This window comes from Pelodiscus sinensis, chromosome 2 (genome assembly GCF_049634645.1).
Source record: "Pelodiscus sinensis isolate JC-2024 chromosome 2, ASM4963464v1, whole genome shotgun sequence".
NCBI lineage: Eukaryota > Metazoa > Chordata > Testudines > Trionychidae > Pelodiscus > Pelodiscus sinensis.
Window position 1 is genome coordinate 176,821,733 of NC_134712.1, and position 17,840 is coordinate 176,839,572.

The following is a 17,840-nucleotide window of genomic DNA, read 5'->3' on the forward strand; positions in this document are numbered from 1 at the left end:
GCCTCTGATAGAGATAGCAGCATGGGGATGGGGCAGGTGGCACAGAGGAGTTGATGCTGGGGGAACCAGTTTTTGAGCCAGCTCTCCCCACCTCTGGCTCCTACTCTCCCCTCCCCCACTGCTTCTGTAGGAGTCCACAAGGGGGGTAGGCAGGCCCACAGGAGCTGCAAACTATGGTCCATGGGCTGAATATGGCCCACTAAGCCACCAGATCCAGCCCATGGATGCAGCGAGGAGCCACAGGCAGGCTCCCCTGCTTGCCCCACAGCCCTGCACACCGCTCAGAAAAGCGGCTGTGGGGCCATTTCTCTTTCAAAACTGTGAATCTGGAGGGGAGGGTGTAAAGGTTTCAGGTGCTGCCTCCACCCCCAGCACAATCCCATTGGCCGGTACCTGGCCAGAAATTGGCCAATGGGAGCTGCCTGTCTGAATAACATGCAGCACACAAAGCATCACACCCGTCCCCCTCCGGCTCAGTTATTCACACAGGCACGTGGACCTGCAGCCTGTGTAGGCATGGGGCGGGTGGGCAGGCAGGCAGGCAGAGAAACTTTTTAAGCTCTGCAAGCATTTAGCTCTGCAGGCAGGCAGGCTGCTTGGGATTCTGGCTGGTAAGTCTACAGGCCAGAGCCTGCTGCTGGCATCCCAGCCCCTCCCTTCCCCAACCCTCTGCCTCCCACTCAACATACCCCAACCCTCTGTCCCCCTCCTGCACCCATACCTCCTCCCAGATCTGGCACCCCAATCCCCTTCCCACCATAGGTCACAACCCAAACTCTTGCACCCTATTCCCCTCCATTAGATCACAAACCAAAGCCCCACATCCCAGTCCCCTACCCTAAGTCACAATTGCCTCCTTCTCCTGCACCCCACTCTCCTCCTGCACCCCAATCCCTTACCCCAAGCTCCCTTCTGCACCCAACCTCCATCCCAGACCCCGCATCTCCTCCATTAATATTATGGAAGAGTGCAGCCCTTAAAACTTTCCAACATCTTGAATGGCCCTGCCTACACCTGTGATACATGCAGGGGGCTGGCTTGAAATCTGGCTCTCCATGCATATAGGCTCCAGCCTGCCCCTCTCATCCTCCACGCTGCTGCCTTTCTATCAGAGGCAGCAGTTGCGGGGAGGCAGATCTGGTGCTTGTGGGGAGTCTGCTTAAAGCCAGCTCCTCATGGGCGGCTAGCTCCCACTTCCTCCCCACCCCCTGGCTGCTTCTGATACAAAGGCAACTAGGGAGGGGGAATGCATGCAGTCAATAGGATTATCCAATAAGCCTAGGCTTATCAGTTAATCATTTAGGGTATGTCTACACTGCCACCCTAGTTCGAACTAGGGTGGCTAATGTAGGCATTCGAAGTTGCAAATGAAGCCCGGGATTTAAATATCCCGGGCTTCATTTGCATCTTGCCGGGCGCTGCCATTTTTAAATCCCCATTAGTGCGGACTCAGTGCCCGTGGCTACATGCGGCATGGAGTAGGTAGTTCGAATTAGGCTTTCTAATTCGAGCTACCATTACTCCTTGTAATTACTGCTCATTACTCCTGAGCAAGATGGGGTAAATCTTCTAGTTATGTACTGTAGATAACATTTACATTGTCACAGTACATGTTCACCCAGACCAACACTTTTAACATTAAATATTTTATATATAAATAGCACAGTTGCCTGTCTTTCTCCTCCCTCATCAACTTCTCATTATCTATAGAAGGTCTTCCCTGAGGACTGAGTTTAGTCATTGTGGTATGCTCCCTATTAGAATTGTCATTGTATTGTACTTTCCCAGAACATTTGGGCTATTTTTTCCCACTAAGCCACTGTTCGTATGTGGTCTGTTTTGCTTCTGTAATAGTAGTGATCAGTTTAATCAGTAAGCCAAAACACTGAAACTGACTTATGAGGAATGCACTTGGTTTGACAGAGGAAACAAACTCATAGGAAAGGAGAGAGTGCTCCATTAGCAAATTAGTTTGAAAAAAAATGCTGAATCTATTTTTAGTGTTGTTCTTCTTTTCCCCTTTCCATGTGTGTGTGTGTATATGTGTATATATAAATGTTATTGCCTCTGTCCCCTCCTTCCTCTGTGTCCCATCTAGATTAAAAAAAAAATTCTTTATACTTTCTTGGCAGCCTCTTATCCTCTGGTGAGGATGTTAGTGATGAGAAAACAGTTTTCAATTCAGTCAGTAACACAGGCAGTCATAAAAAATCTTCATGGCTGAAGAACTGAAAATCACTGCGAGAAAATATGAAGTCCCATAATGTCATCTTTAGAGTCCAGCGACACATGGAAAGAGCAGGCAATAGAGATCCAATCCAAGAGTGACTGTCTCAGACAGAGACGGAAGGCTATTGCAAAGGTACTGTCCAAGGTGCTGCCTTCCCCTAGCTAGGTGTAGTCCCAGCTCTCTAGGAGCAAATTGTGACAGAGTGAGAAGATGCAAGAGATGGAAAAGAGGTACTAGGTCATTAAGTCTCAGAGAGATAGCCATGTTAGTGTGTAACTTTAAAAACAATGAATAGTCCTGTGGCACCTTGGGGTTCATCTACGCAGCAACATTATTTCGAAATAACTTAGTCCACGTCTACACAGCAGGCATTTATTTCAAAATAGCATCAAAATACCATCAAGCTGGAGGACTTCTTACTCGGTCTCCTGTAACCCTCATTGTACAAAGAGTAAGGGGAGTCAGAGGCAATGTGCTTTATTTTGAAATAAGTGCGGTGTGGACGCTCCCAATTTCAATTTCAAAATAAGCTAAGCAATTGATGTAGCTCAATTTGAGTAGCTTATTTCACGTTAAGCCCTACTGTGTAGATGCACCCTTGGAGACTAACAAATATATATGTATATACGTGTATATATATATATATGACCCACTTCATCATGACTCAAGTTTGAAAAGAGGTGCTCCCCAAATCAGTCTGATTCAAGGCAACAAGTATTCAGGACACAGGTCCTAGGACCTCATATAGGACACTATATATTTTTGTTAGTCTCTAAGGTGCCACGGGACTGCTCGTTGTTTTCAGGTCATTAAGGGTATGGCTGCAGTGCACTGTAGACCTAAATTGGTGAGAGATGGATTTGTGAAGGTGCTGTTTCCAAGCCCTGCTTGAGCACTCATACTAGCTTGTACATCGAGGCTTACAATTTTGCTGGGTCTCACAGCCATACTAATGCATCCATACTGCATGTTGCTGACCTTCTGATTCAGGTCTGTGTCATGAGCAAATGCTAGCATTTTGAGACACACTAGGTCCCCGGCTCTGACCCAGGGTCCTAGGCCCTGTGTCCTGAATGCTTGCTGCTCTGAATCAGACTGATTTGCAGGAGTGTGTGTGTGGGGGGGGGAGTCGCGTTCCTCCAAACTTGAATCACAGCCTGGGATTAGTGTGTAGACACCTCTCTCCTCCCCGAGGTGGGAAACTTATCTACAAATGGCTAAGATGCTGCTTTTGGCCCAAAATGACCCAGCATAATTTCAGCCCCACCCCTCCAAATAATGGCTTCAGCTGAAGGGAGAGGTGGGATGTTTTTTGTTACATAACATAAGAACGGCTGTACTGGGTCAGATCAAAGGTCCATCTAGCCCAGTAGCCTGTCTGCCGACAGTGGCCAACACCAGGTGCCCCAGAGAGAGTGGACCACAGATAATGATCAAGCAATTTGTCTCCTGCCATCCCTCTCCAGCCTCATGACAAACAAAGGGCAGGGACACCATTTCTATCCCTGGCTAATAGCCTTTTATGGACCTAACTTCCATGAAATTATCTAGCTTCTCTTTACACTCTGTTGGGGTATGTCTACACTACAAAGTTAATTCCAACTAACAGACATTAGTTCGAATTAACTTTCATAGCATCTATACATGCAAACTGCTAGTTCAGACTTAATTTGAACTAGCGGAGCGCTTAAATCGAACTAGGTAAACCTCATTCTACGAGGACTAACGCCTAGTTCGAATTAAGTAGTTCAAATTAAGGGCTGTGTAGCCACTTAATTCGAACTAGTTGGAGGCTAGCCCTTCCCAGCTTGCCCTGGTGGCCACTCTGGGCACCACCAGGGAAACTCTTCTGCCCCTTCCCGGCTCCAGAGCCCTTAAAGGGGCATAGTCTGGCTACGGTGCTTGTGCCAGTTACAAGCCTGCCAGGACCCAACCAGCAGACCCTGAACCTAGCACGGGATGAGCCAGCCACCCGCTGCCACCCAGCCCTCTGTCTCTTCTCAGGACCAGGCTGGCAGCTCACAGGAGCATGCCCAGAGCCGCAAGAGGCGGGCACCCGCCTAGTCTAGTGCGGAGATTGTGGACCTCATCAAGGTTTGTGGGAAGTCGTCCAACGTCCACGATCTCCTGCCCCACCATCCACGCCCATTCCCCCCCGACGCCCCTGCACCCACAGTGCTGCGAGATGGGAGAGCCAGCAGGACCCCTAACCCTGAGCTTTCCCCTCCCTTCCACCCCTTCCAGCTCCCTCTTCCCAGGTTTCCCCCTCCCCTCTCCTACCCTCACTCTCCCCTCCGCCACCCCAGTTATGTACAATAAAAAAAGATTTTTGCTGGCAAAACAGGTGTTTATTTTACATTAGGAAGGGGGGTTAGGGAGGGGAAAAGGGAGGGTGAACGAAGGCCCCAGTGGGGCATGCAGGAAGAGTTCAGTCCTCCTTCTCCACCTGGAAGCTCTCCCGCACGGCTTCCCGGATCCGGATGGCCCCCCGCTGGGCCTCCCGGATGGCGGCGGTGCGGGGCTGCAAGTACTGGCCAACCATGTGCTCAGCCTCAGCCATCCAGGCTGGCAGGAAAGCCTCCCCCTTCCATTCGCATAAATTGTGCAGCACACAACATGCTGCTGCCACCATGGGAGGGATATTGTGCTCAGCGAGGTCGAGGCGGGTGAGGAGGCACCTAAACCATGCTTTCAGTCAGCCAAAGGCCCCCTCGACCACAATGTGGGCCCAGGTGAGCCTGGCATTGAAGGCCTGGCGAGAGGGGTTGAGGTGCCCCATGTATGGCTTCATGAGCCAGGGCTGTAGGGGGTAGGCTGCATTCCCCACCAGGCAGACCGGCATGTCCACGTCCCTGACCCTGACGTGGCGGTCAGGGAAGAAGGTCCCAGCCTGCAGCCTCTGGCACACACAGGAGTTCTGGAACACCTTGGCATCGTGTGCCTTGCTGGACCAGCCCACATTAATGTTCGTGAATTGGCCCTGGTGGTCACACACAGCCTGCAGGAGCACGGAGAAGTACCCCTTCCTGTTGATGTACTGGGAGGCCTGATGTTCCAGGACACAGATGGGGATGTGCGTCCCGTCGATGGCGCCCCTGCAGTTGGGGAAGCCGAGGGCGCCGAACCCCTGGATGACTGCGTCCGGGTTGGCGAGGCGGACCACCCTGCGGAGCAGCACCCAGTTGATGGCCTTGACCACCTGCAGAGAGACACAGCAAACTGCGAATCACTGGGGCGCCCAGGTGGCTGGGGGGAGTGTCCGTTCCCTGGCTCTGCCCCGCACCCCACTTCCGGAAGCATCCCCCTCGGGTGGCGTGTAGTACGGCCGGGACAGACCGAACTCTCCCGTGCGGGGGCACTTTCGCCTCCTCCCCTCCCCCCCCATTTTCCCTGGGGCGGCCCATCCCTTCCTTGCAGTCCCCCTTTCTCCCAGCCCAGTGGCCGGTGGGTGCCATACCTGCATGAGCACTGCTCCGACGGTGGATCTCCCCACGCTGAACTGGTTCCCGATGGATAGGTAGCTGTCTGGCGTGGAGAGCTTCCACAGGGCAATGGCCACACACTTCTGGAGAGGGATGGCGGGCCTCATGCGAGTGTCCCGTCGCCGCAGAGCAGAGGCGAGCCACTCTCAGAGCTCCAGGAAGGTGTCCTTCTTCATCCTGAAGTTCTGGGTCCACTGTTGGTCTCGTGAGCGCTCCAAGACGATGAGGTCCCACCAGTCGCTGCTGGTGTCCAGACGCCAGATGCGGTGGGGCACACTGACGTCCGGGCATTGCTGCCGCTCCTCCATGACCCCCAGGGAGGCCAGAGAGAGAGGCAGGGGGCTGACGTGCACCAGATGGTGCAAAGCAGCCTCCACCCATTGCTGGCAGGCTTGCAGCAGCAAGTCCAAGAACTGGAGCAGCATACCCAGGGTGAGCTCTGGCTCCATGGTGCCAACTGCGGCGGTGTCCCCAATGGGAACCACTGACAGGCAGGTGGAGAGGAAAACACTTTGCTGTCCCTCGGCGAGGTAGGCAAGCAAGCGGAAAAGCTGAGAACCAGCTGTCCAGGGGGGTCCATTTAAGCATAAGCCTCAGATAGCCTCAGACAGCAGCCACACAAAGCAACTACTGACCTGATCAGTGTGGACGCGCTAGTTTGAATTAGCAAAACGCTAATTCAAATTAGTTTTTGGGTCTAGATGCGCTAATTCGAATTAGCCTAGTTTGAATTAAGTTAGTTCGAATTAGCGCTGTAGTGTAGACATACCCTTATAGTCCTAGCCTCCTCTGGCAAGGAGTTCCACAGGTTGACTACACGCTGTGTGAAGAAGAACTTTCTTTTATTCGTTTTAAACCTGCTCCCCATTAATTTCATTTGGTGTCCTCTAATTCTTCTATTATGGGAACTAATAAATAACTTTTCTTTATCCGCCCTCTCCACACCACTCTTTGCACTGCTTCCCCCAGGCGATTCAGGATCAAGGCGAGTTAAAAAGGCAGGTCCCGCAGGCCCCAGGCACATGCAGGCCAGGGGGACAGAGGGCGGGGAGGTAGGAAGCGAGCTCCTGGCGCCCTCTGTGGTGGGCTGGCCGCCTAGCCGCCCTTCTCCCGGGGCAGGCTGTGCCAGCTTGCAAAGCCAGTTGCGGGGAGGGAGGCAGAACAAAGGACAAAGCGCTAAATGCCAGGAGGGCGATCTCGGCCTGAGGGGGGCTGCAAAATCAAGCAGCCGTAGCGCATGCCACAGGCACACCCCGAGAGGTATAAGCGCCGGAGAGCGGCGCGAGGCGGGGAAATCACCCTGTGCATGGGGACCGTGTGAAGTTGTGGCAGCGGATGAAATGGGAGAGATTGTGATCGGCCCCTGTCATTGCCATAAGCCCCTTCTCCTCGTTTCTGTTGAAATGGCCCCCTGCGGTTTTCGTTGGGGGGGGGGGGGCTGCTCGCTTTCCCCGGCTCGACTACCATTGCCTGGGGGGTCTGCCCCCTACGCCCCATGCCTCAGTCGCTACCGCGGCTGCTGCTTGTGACCACACCACGCACGTGGGGCTCGGGAGAGAGTCGGGCTCTGAAAAAGCAGGCGGCTTGCGCGGGCTCCTTGCCTGACTGGAAGTGGGGGGCGGGGGGATCCGCACCCGGGTATGGCTTGTGGCGCTGAGGGGTCGGTTAAGACGAGCCCAGGCGAAGTCACTTCGCAGCAAAGCAGCCGGGGCGCACCTCGTGCGGTGTCGGCGGCACGGAAGGCGGAGGGGCTTGCACGGCAGAGGAGGGGGGAGCCAGGTAAGAGGAGACTCGCTTCCCGAGCTGGGTTGGCCGGGAGCTCAGCGGCGCGGGAAGCGAGTGGGGGAAAAGCCGCTCCGGTACTTCGGAGCCGCCGCCTCCTCCCCACGCCAGTGCACACGCCGCGGTCCGGGCCAGGGGGCGGAGAGACCACAAGAAGCTGGTGCCTCGGTCACTGTTGCGGGGCAAAGTGCCCCAGCGCCTCCAGGCTTCTCCGGCCGGGCCAGGGCTGCTGCTCGCACCTTGCGCCCACCCCCAAGGGCAACCACCTGTCTTAGCGTTCCCGAAGGCTGATGCTAAATCCCGGGGCGCGGGCGGCTTGCGCAGGGCGCGGGCGGGTGAGGAGGGAAGGAAGCAGGCGACTCACTAGTGGCCACTTGGGTACCGCGCAGGGGCAGGAAAGGGGCTGCCCGGGGAGGAGGACGCGGGGCAGAGGGGTGCGGCGGGCAGGGCTTCCCAGAGCTCCAGCCGCGCGGGGCCCGGGGGCGCAGACAGCCCTCTGGTCATTTGGCACAGGGAGCCGCACGGGACATCCGGCTGGAATGGAAACCGCGCCCAGGCAGGGGACGCTGCACCTCTCGGCTCAGCAGTGCCCCCTGGGCTCCAGTTAGCGACCCCGCATGCCACCAGGGCAGCAACCCTCGGGGCCACATCGGACTTTGGGCCTGTGTCAACATGAGTTACAGGGGGCCGGTCCTACTGTTCTGTTCCTTCCCTCTCGGGGGACTGTGCCCTTTGGGGAAGCAGAGCCTGGCCTGCAGTGCACTTGTCCTAGGAACCCGCTTCCCTTTAGTGTCCCCCTCTCCCCCAAGTGTTTATTGCATTGGAAAAGTAACCCTCGAGGAGTATGGGTGAGAGCGTCGCACACAATCTGCTGTTTCAGGGATCGAGCATAGGGAGACATTATCCAACGCGCTCTCAACTTTCAGTATGTGTGGGTGTGGGGGGGGGGGGTGCTATTCTTTGCGGTTCTCAGACAGCCTCGGCTGCTTAGACTACATCATAGAAATGCAGGACTTAGAGAATCCATAAATAAACACACAATCAGCCATCGCTAATAAGTGCTGAGAGCTCAGCTCGCCAGCAATTTGCCTTTAACTGCTCTTTAAGCGAAGGGTTACAGAAACCAGAAACAATTACTTGCAAGTTTTTAAACATAAATGGAGTGAAAATTATATTTAAAGGAACCTTATGAGCCACAAAGCCTCTGTACCCGTCTTAACTGTGTGAGAAAGAAAGAAAGAAAGAAAGAAAGAAAGAAAGAAAGAAAGAAAGAAAGAAAGAAAGAAAGAAAGAAAGAAAGAAAGAAAGAAAGAAAGAAGCAGAGTCTCTCTAGGTTTGTCTCTCTCCTTGGAGAAGGAAAGAGAGTACATGTTTAGCTAAAGCACATTATCTCATTGAAAGCTGAAATACAGACATTGAAACCCAGTTAAGGTGCATTCTTTCTGGACTTTGGAAGTGTAATGTGAAAAGAAATTAGTGTCCTCACCAAAGCAGAGCCACTTGCGTAATTCAACTATAATACCAGTGAACAAAAAAGACACTGGCATCTGTCACACACAAAGAAACTCTGGGGAGGAAAGGGTTAAGGACGCAGAGCTTCTGTTAACAGATTTTTGAACCCTTTCCCCATCATAGATAAATTAATTTGTTACGAAGAAGCGATAGCATCCAATTGAGCATGTGGTGATACCTCATCTGCGTCAGACCTGTGCAAACAGATGACACTACAACAAGTACTGGACTAGACTACTTAAGGAGCAGCATTTCAAACGGTTAACTCATCGAACCTGAACAGTACTCATTCTGATTTGAAGGAGGAAAAACTATCTTCATTAAAGGTAGGAGATGATGGCTCAGTAACTCTTTAGACATAGTTTGACTGAATTTTTGCTGATAGAAAAATGTAAAAATGATGTGACTGTGCACTTACTTTTAACGTGACTTTTCAGTATAGTGGTCTGGTATATTCTCACAGACACCTTCACTAGAGGAAATTAGGTATTTAATATTAAAGATTTAATGTTCAGAACTTTACTATATTTAGGGGGCAGGGAATAATGCATGGTGCTATTGTTCTTTTTGCAACATCTTTATGCCATTAAACAAATCATTTTACATACTTGAAAAAGCAAAAATGTGTTTCAATTTTGTAACTGAACATCTAGCTGCCTAGGGTTGCACAGCATTTGTCATTGGAATTGAAAAGTAATCATTTACATGATACAGATACAAAATCATGAAAATGAACTAATATGTGTATTTAAATACTGAACTTTAGTTCTGAGTCACTCTCATTATATGAAGTAGTTTAGAACACCCATCTCTATATGAAAAGAATAAAGAATACGGAGTCTATGCATTTGCTACTTGCATTTAAGCAAGTAGCAAAGATGTACTTGATACCTTAGTGACAAGGTATTAATTATGCTGGGGCTGTAGAATCCTGAATTGTTACCACTTTGAAACTTTTCTTTTCTCTCATAACAATTCCGATGAACACCTGTTTGCCTCACATTCAAGCATAATTAAATGTAATGTATGTGATGGGCAAATTTGGTTTAACAGTTCATATCTGAGACACAAGCTACTCTTTTTATTGTACATTGTCAAATAACTTGTAAGTTTTAGGGGGGTTAGCCATGAAATATTTAATATGCACACAGAAAACAGCACTAGTATTAAGAAGGATCCAGTTCAATATTTCCTCTTGAACAATGGACTGTTTGCAAATTAAAGACTTATTTTACATTTCTAAAAGAGCTCTTTCCGTTTCTATAATGATTTAATGCAAATCCATGTCCTGTATTATAGTTGGAATATGTAAAGTAAGTCTGTTTGGATTTTATAGAATCAAGAAAATATACATAACACTTAAATTCTCTATTTTATCTGAAAAAAATACTGCTCCAAATCATTCTATTTCTAATTCCTGTATAGCTTTGATAAATCACCTGAGCGCCACGTTTATTCCACAGTTGTTCAATTGTTGGAGTAAGATTTTGTTATCCTTTCTCTTGGTAATCCTCCCTTTCCCCACGATATGGTAAAAGAGCTGAAACAATTAAGCACAAACAAAACACACATTGCTAAAATAAACATCTTTCCCAGCTTTTCAAAGCTGAATATTTGTATCACTTGTGTATTTTAAAAAGATAGTGACATTGTGAGATGTTCCGCCCTGAGAGACAGGAGCATAGCAAAGGGAATTCTTCAGCAAAGAGCTTTGCAACAGATTGCTTATATCTCTACTTGTTCCAACATACAGCCCTATCTCTCTACTGCCTCTTAAATCTAGAAACATTTTACCTACTTGTCAAGTATGCTGTTGCCAATCTTATTTTCTCCCATTTAACACTAATCCTTGGTTTACAGTACACACTAAAATCTAGTTTATTCAGAGGCCAGCACTTTTTTTTTTTCAAAAAGGAGGGAAGGGAATAGTATTAAATATAGTGAAGTTCACCATTCCAACAACTTCTAATTTCTTTTCCCTCCAGCTATGTACAGCGGTATCTGCATCTACGTGTTCCTTGCTGTGCTCTCCATGAGCGCTTTCGGACAGCAGGCTACAGGCTCGCACAATGACAATCCGGTGGCCACTGAGCTTGAGCAGAGCTTGACAGAACATCACCGACATGTTCGTGTCCCTTCATCTGCTGGCCAGCTGAAACCTATCCAGCGGCTGGATGGAAATGTTGACCAAAAAGCCAACTTTGGAGCTTTGTTGGCCAAATATCTCCAACAAGCCAGAAAAGGTAATAGACTGCTTATTATGCCATGTGTCTATGTCAAAAGAATTCCCCTTGAGATTCAGCACTGTTCCACATTTACAGATTTTAAGGACAGAAGAGACTGCTATGATTGTCTACATTTGTAAAGGAACTATTGAAAAATATTAATAAGGAACTGAACATTTGCTTTTATACACGTATCATAAAAATTTCTTACATTTCTAGTTTAATGATTGTATGCAATACAATAGAATTGTACAACTGCAAACTTTTGTGGTGTTGCAGTTAGGATTGCTTGTATTCAGTATCAACAGAGTAATGCAATGTAAGGCCTTGATTCTTCAAATGCTTTCATTAGTTGTACTTATCTACCTGAGAAGGTAATGAGTCTACCAACATGATTAAGGATAAAGGCCCATAAAACATGTATTTGCACAAAACAACACTATTTACACTACACTGCATGTATACATATTAGTATAGATTATAGGTATATTAGTATATACCTATACATGCAAATACACACACGGAGTCATGTTTTCCTCCTGTAAAGCTAGATACTTGTTCTTCCAAAAGAAATACTAGATTTTAAACATTTGCAAATAGTTGTCCATTCACACTTCCCTGTAAGAGGCTAATTTGCTTTTTAAGAACTTTGCTCTGTAAAAGAGCTCAGTGTTGTATCTGAGTAATAGATAGATAGATTCTGGGAGGCAAGCTACTTGCAGAGCATTTCTGGTGAGCAAGATGGCTGCCAAGTACTGACGAAACTTCTTCACGTGGTTTCAGAGGTCTTTTCAGCTGCTTTAGTATTCCTATATTCTATACCCTGCACTGTAGGAAAGGACATCTTGGAAGTGAAAAGGGTGGGTATGAGGGCCAAGGATAGAGTCTTTGCCTGTTATTACACAGCTGTTTTGATGCTGGGCAATTAATTCTTCTCTGGGAGTGAAGTATCTCCCCTCATGTACTTAGGATGGAATTTGTGTTACCCAAGCAGTGGTCTTTCCCTCCCATTTCCATCCACATTGGCCTATGCAAGGTTAACAAAGAGCTCTTCTCTGTCACACATTTGGAGGCCAGTTCACTTGTGAGTTCTCCCTCCACGAAGCCTCACTGTAGGGCTTAATGTGCTGGACTCCACACATATTCTTTTTTAGTGTGGCTTCATAGTTTGTGCATTCTCCATAATTCCTGGTTGAAACGCCAACTATCTCAAACTGCTATAGTAAAGGAACACTTCGGCTATGTTAAGGAATATAAGTTATCCTGATCATTAGCACACACACACAAAATAATCCCACCTATTTTTAGAATTGTTTGTAGTCCTGGACTCGGACATGATCACCAGAGAAGGAATACAATTCAAAGTGACAGGACAAAAATATTTAACCTTTATATGACTGGATCTGATTAAAAGCCCATGGTGGCCTCTCATTTGCTTCCTTTTCAGGACTATTATCTACAACTTATATTAGCCTCCTTTAATAGAAGACCCTTATGGCTTGTGTGTTCTATAAGGGGTTGCTCAGTGTTGTAATTTTGTCATCAAAATAATATTGCTTTTAAATTTTGAAAATGGCTGATATGTAAGTTCCAAATGATATATGACAAGTAATCTCAAGACAGCCCTCTAATCCAGTTTTAGTCACTTTTAGGATGTTCAATCCATTCTTACTAGCTAGAAGACACTATACATATAGGAATTTTTTCTGTGCCACAAATGGTTAGTGGTGATGTTTTTGGTTATGGTTTGTAGAGAGGCCCAATTTGGCTAATATTTCTAGTTATAACTGTGGAGAAAAATAAGTTATTATCCCATGAGGTTAAGGTTGGGTTCTAGAAGTTGAAATATTGGAAGGCCAATGTCTCTGGAGAGTGTATAGGCCACCTTCAGAGATTTGAAGGTAATTAAGATTACCTCTTATTTTATTCAGTTTACTTTGCATGACCTACCAGTTCTTTCAATTAAGTTATCCTAAAAGTATTCTACCATGTATCTGGCAGCTAGGTAGAGAAGGCACATTGTGCCTGTCAAGTCAGGGACACATGCATTAAAAAAGTCATTGTCAGGGCAAATCACAATGGTTCCAAAAAAAACATTAAGCCCCCATTGATAATTGATTTGCGAACTCAGAAGTCTTTTAGGTCAGATAAGGGACTATCTCAGTGGTATTAGACCAAGAAACCACTCTCATCACCTCATTCTAACATATTCTGAATTATGAAGATTTAACTGAGAGCCTTAACTTGTTAATCAATCAGACTTTTTAATAGATACATTTAGTTAAGTAAGTATCTAATGAGTGGGGGGATCAATTCAGTTTATATGTACTCTCAGCTGCAATCATCAACAAAAGGAGTTAAATTCCTGAACATAGGTTCTTTATTTTGTGCTGAATCATTTCATCTGTGCAGAAAGCTACAACAAAAGTACTGTGACAGCAGGTGTTCTTTAAAATATAAATAGCAAGTATATGCTATAGAGCTGAGGGCTTTTAAATTTTGTACATTTAAAAACTCACAGATCTGGGTCAAAGCTAAATATTAACAATATATAGTGTTTGTTCCTTTTTCATTGAAGTTATTGGGAACTATGTCATTGACTTTAGTTGTAGAAACTTTAAACTTATTTTTATAAAAGTATTACTGCAAATGAAGTTTAAAATGTATCCATGGAAGTACACATTTTCCCATTCTTTGACTAGAAGCAGAGTCATTTAACATTTTTAAATTCTTTCGGTTCTAATGATGTACAGGTAGTTCCCGAGTTATGCGGATCCGACTTACGTCAGATCCGCAGTTACGAACGGGGATTTTCTCACCCCGGAGAACTCGAGCGGCGGGACGCCCGGTCCTGCCGCCCGCCTCCTCCGGGGCAAGAAAAGCTGCTCCCCGTCTCCCTGGTCTGCTGCGGGACCCAGCAGACCAGGGAGACGGGGAGCAAAGCGGCACAGGACCCGGGGCCGGACCCGCGGCCGCTTTCCAGATCAGCTGATCTGGAAGCGGCCGCGGGTCCGGCACCGGGTCCTGCGCGGCTTTGCTCAGCGTCTCCCTGGTCTGCAGACCAGGGAGACGCTGAGCAAAGCGGCGCAGGACCCGGCCCGACCCGCGGCGCTTCCAGCTGATCTGGAAGCGGCCGCGGGTCCGGCCCCGGGTCCTGCGCCGCTTTGCTCAGCGTCTCCCTGGTCTGCAGACCAGCGAGACGCTGAGCAAAGCCGCGGAGGACCCGGGCCGGACCGCGGCGCTGATCTGGAAGCACCGTGGTCCGGCCCGGGTCTTCCGCTGCTTTGCTTCGCATCTCCCTGGTCTGCTGGGGGGGGACGCAGCTAGTGCCCCCCCCAGCAGACCAGGGAGATGTGGAGCAAAGCACGGGGACTGTGGTAGAGCAGGTGGGGCGCTGCCGGTTGGTCCCGCAGCACCGCTCCTTGGTGCTACTGGACCAACCTGGCAGCACCCCAGCTGCTCAGCCCCAGGAGTCCTGATTCAGCCGCTGCTGATCAGTTTCAGCAGTGGCTGAATCAGGACGCCTGGGGCAGAGCAGCTGGGGTGCTGCTGGGTTGGTCCAGTAGCGCCGAGGAGCGGCCGCGCTACAGGACCAACCCAGCAGCACCCGAGCTGCTCTACCCCAGGCATCCCCAAGTTAGCCGCTGCTGAAACTGACCAGCGGCTGACTACAGGAAGCCCGAGGCAGAGTTGCTCTGCCCCAGGCTTTCTGGAATCAGCTGCTGATCAGTTTCAGCAGCAGCTGACTTGGGGACGCCTGGAGTTCTTAAGTTGAATCTGTATGTAAGTCAGAACTGGTGTCCAGATTCAGCGGCTGAATCTGGATGCCAGTTCCGACTTACATACAGATTCAACTTAAGAACAAACCTACAGTCCCTATCTTGTACGTAACCCGGGGACTGCCTGTAATGTGTTAAGACAGATAAAGGCATCACCTTTTCCATATGTGGGGTTTGATTTACCACAGAAAATGTTTCTCTTATATCCTATCAATGCTTTAAACATAGTCGGACAAAAAAGGCATAGCAGAGATCAGCACTTTAATACTATGGCAGAAGAAAGTACAGAAAAACCTTAGTTACCCAAAGTAATAGTACTCAGAGTTCCAGCACAGCTGTAATTTCTAGCCACACCATTCTCTCAGATGGCTACGTCTAGACTGCATCCCTCTGTCGACAGAGGGATGCAAATCAAGCACATCGAAACTGCTAATGAAGCAGGGATTTAAATATCCCGTGCTTCATTAGCATAAACATGGCCACCGCTTTTTTCGAAACAGAGTTTTTTTTAAAAAAAAAACCGCAGTCTAGACGCAGATCTGTCGAAAATAAAGCCTTTTTCGTCAGATCCTGTATTCCTAAAAAAAATGAGGTTTACAGAACATGTCGAAAAAGGCTTTATTTTTGACAGATCCGCATTTAGACTGCCTTTTTTTTGAGAAAAAAACTCCATTTCGAAAAAAAATCAGTGGCCATGTTTATGCTAATGAGGCACCGGATATTTAAATCCCGGTTTCATTAGCAATTTCGATGTGCCTAATCTACATCTCTCTGTTGACAGAGAGGTGTAGTCTAGACACACCCATAGAAACCAGCCCACAGCTACTATAGAAAACCTGCATGTCTTATGTCTGTCCCACTCATAACAAAGGTGCTATGTTAGAGTAAGTATTCTCATCCTCTGCACAGTATACAACATAGAGGACTGTCATGGAGTCTTCATCTCAGGCATAATCCTGCTCTCAATTAAATTTAGCTCATCACAGAGCATTCCTCATGCTGCCTAACAAATCAGAGAGAGACACCAGAGAGAACACTGAGCAAATGGGGTGAAGCAACCAGGTCCCTCCTCATTCCTCTAAGTGGCCAGGCAGCAAGAAGAAGGACAAGAATCATGTCCACATTCAGGAATGGGGATGTGGGGAAGGAGGATATGATGTGCCAAATGGGGTCACAGAAGAGACCCTTAAAATAGTGCAAGACTCTCCTTAGGTGTTAAGAAACATGAAGATTATTAGTCAGGCTATCCACAAATTATAATGCATACAATTACAAATCTCCATAGCAAATCTCCAATGGGTATGCTTTTCATTTTCATAAAAGCAAGAAATTCTAAGGACATTCCTCCAATATTTACAGTATTTCCCAAGAAAATGGTATAAATCAAAGCACACTCGCTACTGTGCCCATTAATAAGTGACAGACACAAAAATGAGATTAGGTGAAGCTAAAGATTGAATTAATTTATTCTTTTCCTCTTGTGTCTCAACTGTTAGGTCCTACTGGAAGAATCTCAGTTATGGGAAACAGGGTACAGAACATTGACCCTACACACAGGATAAACGACAGAGATTACATGGGTTGGATGGATTTTGGACGCCGCAGTGCTGAAGAGTACGAGTACTCCTCTTAAAGAATATCAAACTATCTCAAAAAGAAGAATCACACTCTCATTTCTATACAGAAGGAAAAAATTATAATTTGTTATCCCCTAATCAGTGTTTAAAACATATATTATATCCTTGATATAAATGTCTGTAAAACTATACAATGCAATATATACATATGCAGAATTTTAAAAAATACTTTCTCCTATGGTTTCTTATTTTATTGTTCATTGTTGATACTATATTCAAGTTATTTCATGTATTCCCCTCGTCCTGTCACAGCAAGTTACTGGGTGTCTTAAAATAAACTCAAGCAGGAAAATGCCTTCTTAGAGTATATGTGTTAAGCAATCATACAGGTGAAGAACCACTTTTTAAATTAACCTTGCAGCATTCTCTTTGGTTGTAGTCTCTAGAGATAACTTGTGTTGGTGTCAGTTTAGTAGCACAGTTTTGGCCACAAAAGGTCAAATATCTTCATGGTTACCCCATTTGTAAAAGATTCAGTAATACAACAAAGTCACATGTTTTCAGTGAATGTCCAATAGATCTAAATCTTTAGAAAAACCTTTTATCTTCTTGGCTCAGTTATTTTCTGTTTTGACTTAAATGTGAAAATTCTGCTAACTGCTCTGAATCATGGAATAAATAGATCACTTCTTGCCTTGTGGTGAGTTATACATTTTTGGGGGGCTTGTGAAGGAATCCTGTAAGTACAGCTTGGGGATCTTTCAAGGGAGGTGGAAGGGAAGTGCCATATAATCTATATCATAATAATTGTAATTATTACACAATATATATGGCAATGTTTTAGTCTATGAGGGTATTTAAATGAAAGCAGATTGAGTCTTTAAATCATAATTCAGGCCAATACTTCTATTGACTTCAACCTGGAACAAAGTGCATCTCAAATTACTTCAGCCTGAGCCCAAAGCACTGCCCAGTCCTGATGGCTTTGTACCAAGTGAAAACTCCCACTCAAATATGCCAGAGTAAGGAATTTAGGACTGGGCACAATATCATTCTTGCTCGGAAAGCTCTCATGCACAATATGGAATTTTGACTAATGTACTTTCCATCTAAGGCAAAGCATCAGCAGAAAAGAACAAAGACAGATAACCAGTGATTCAGTTGTATAAACATTGGGATGTTTCTGGCCAATGACAATAGGACAGAAAAGTTACAGGTACCTGTGGGAACATAGCTACTCACCTTAGGGACTG

General features: G+C 47.1%; 1 protein-coding gene across 1 annotated transcript; it reads left to right on the forward strand.

The window, feature by feature from the left end:
- The first annotated feature begins 6,872 nt into the window (after positions 1 to 6,872).
- CCK (cholecystokinin) lies at positions 6,873 to 17,279 on the forward strand. The gene is made up of 4 exons (XM_075921855.1): positions 6,873 to 7,491; positions 9,130 to 9,332; positions 10,992 to 11,249; positions 16,507 to 17,279. Exons 3-4 carry the CDS (start codon positions 10,994 to 10,996, stop codon positions 16,641 to 16,643), a joined length of 393 nt encoding a protein of 130 aa, XP_075777970.1. The 5' UTR covers positions 6,873 to 7,491; positions 9,130 to 9,332; positions 10,992 to 10,993; the 3' UTR covers positions 16,644 to 17,279.
- Positions 17,280 to 17,840: the final 561 nt, after the last annotated feature.

Coding starts and splice junctions, on each gene's coding strand:
- CCK (XM_075921855.1), top strand. CDS start 10,994: ATGTACAGCGGTATCTGCATCTACGTGTTCCTTGCTGTGCTCTCCATG. Junction 11,250..16,506: donor TCTCCAACAAGCCAGAAAAG/GTAATAGACTGC, acceptor CTCAACTGTTAG/GTCCTACTGGAAGAATCTCA.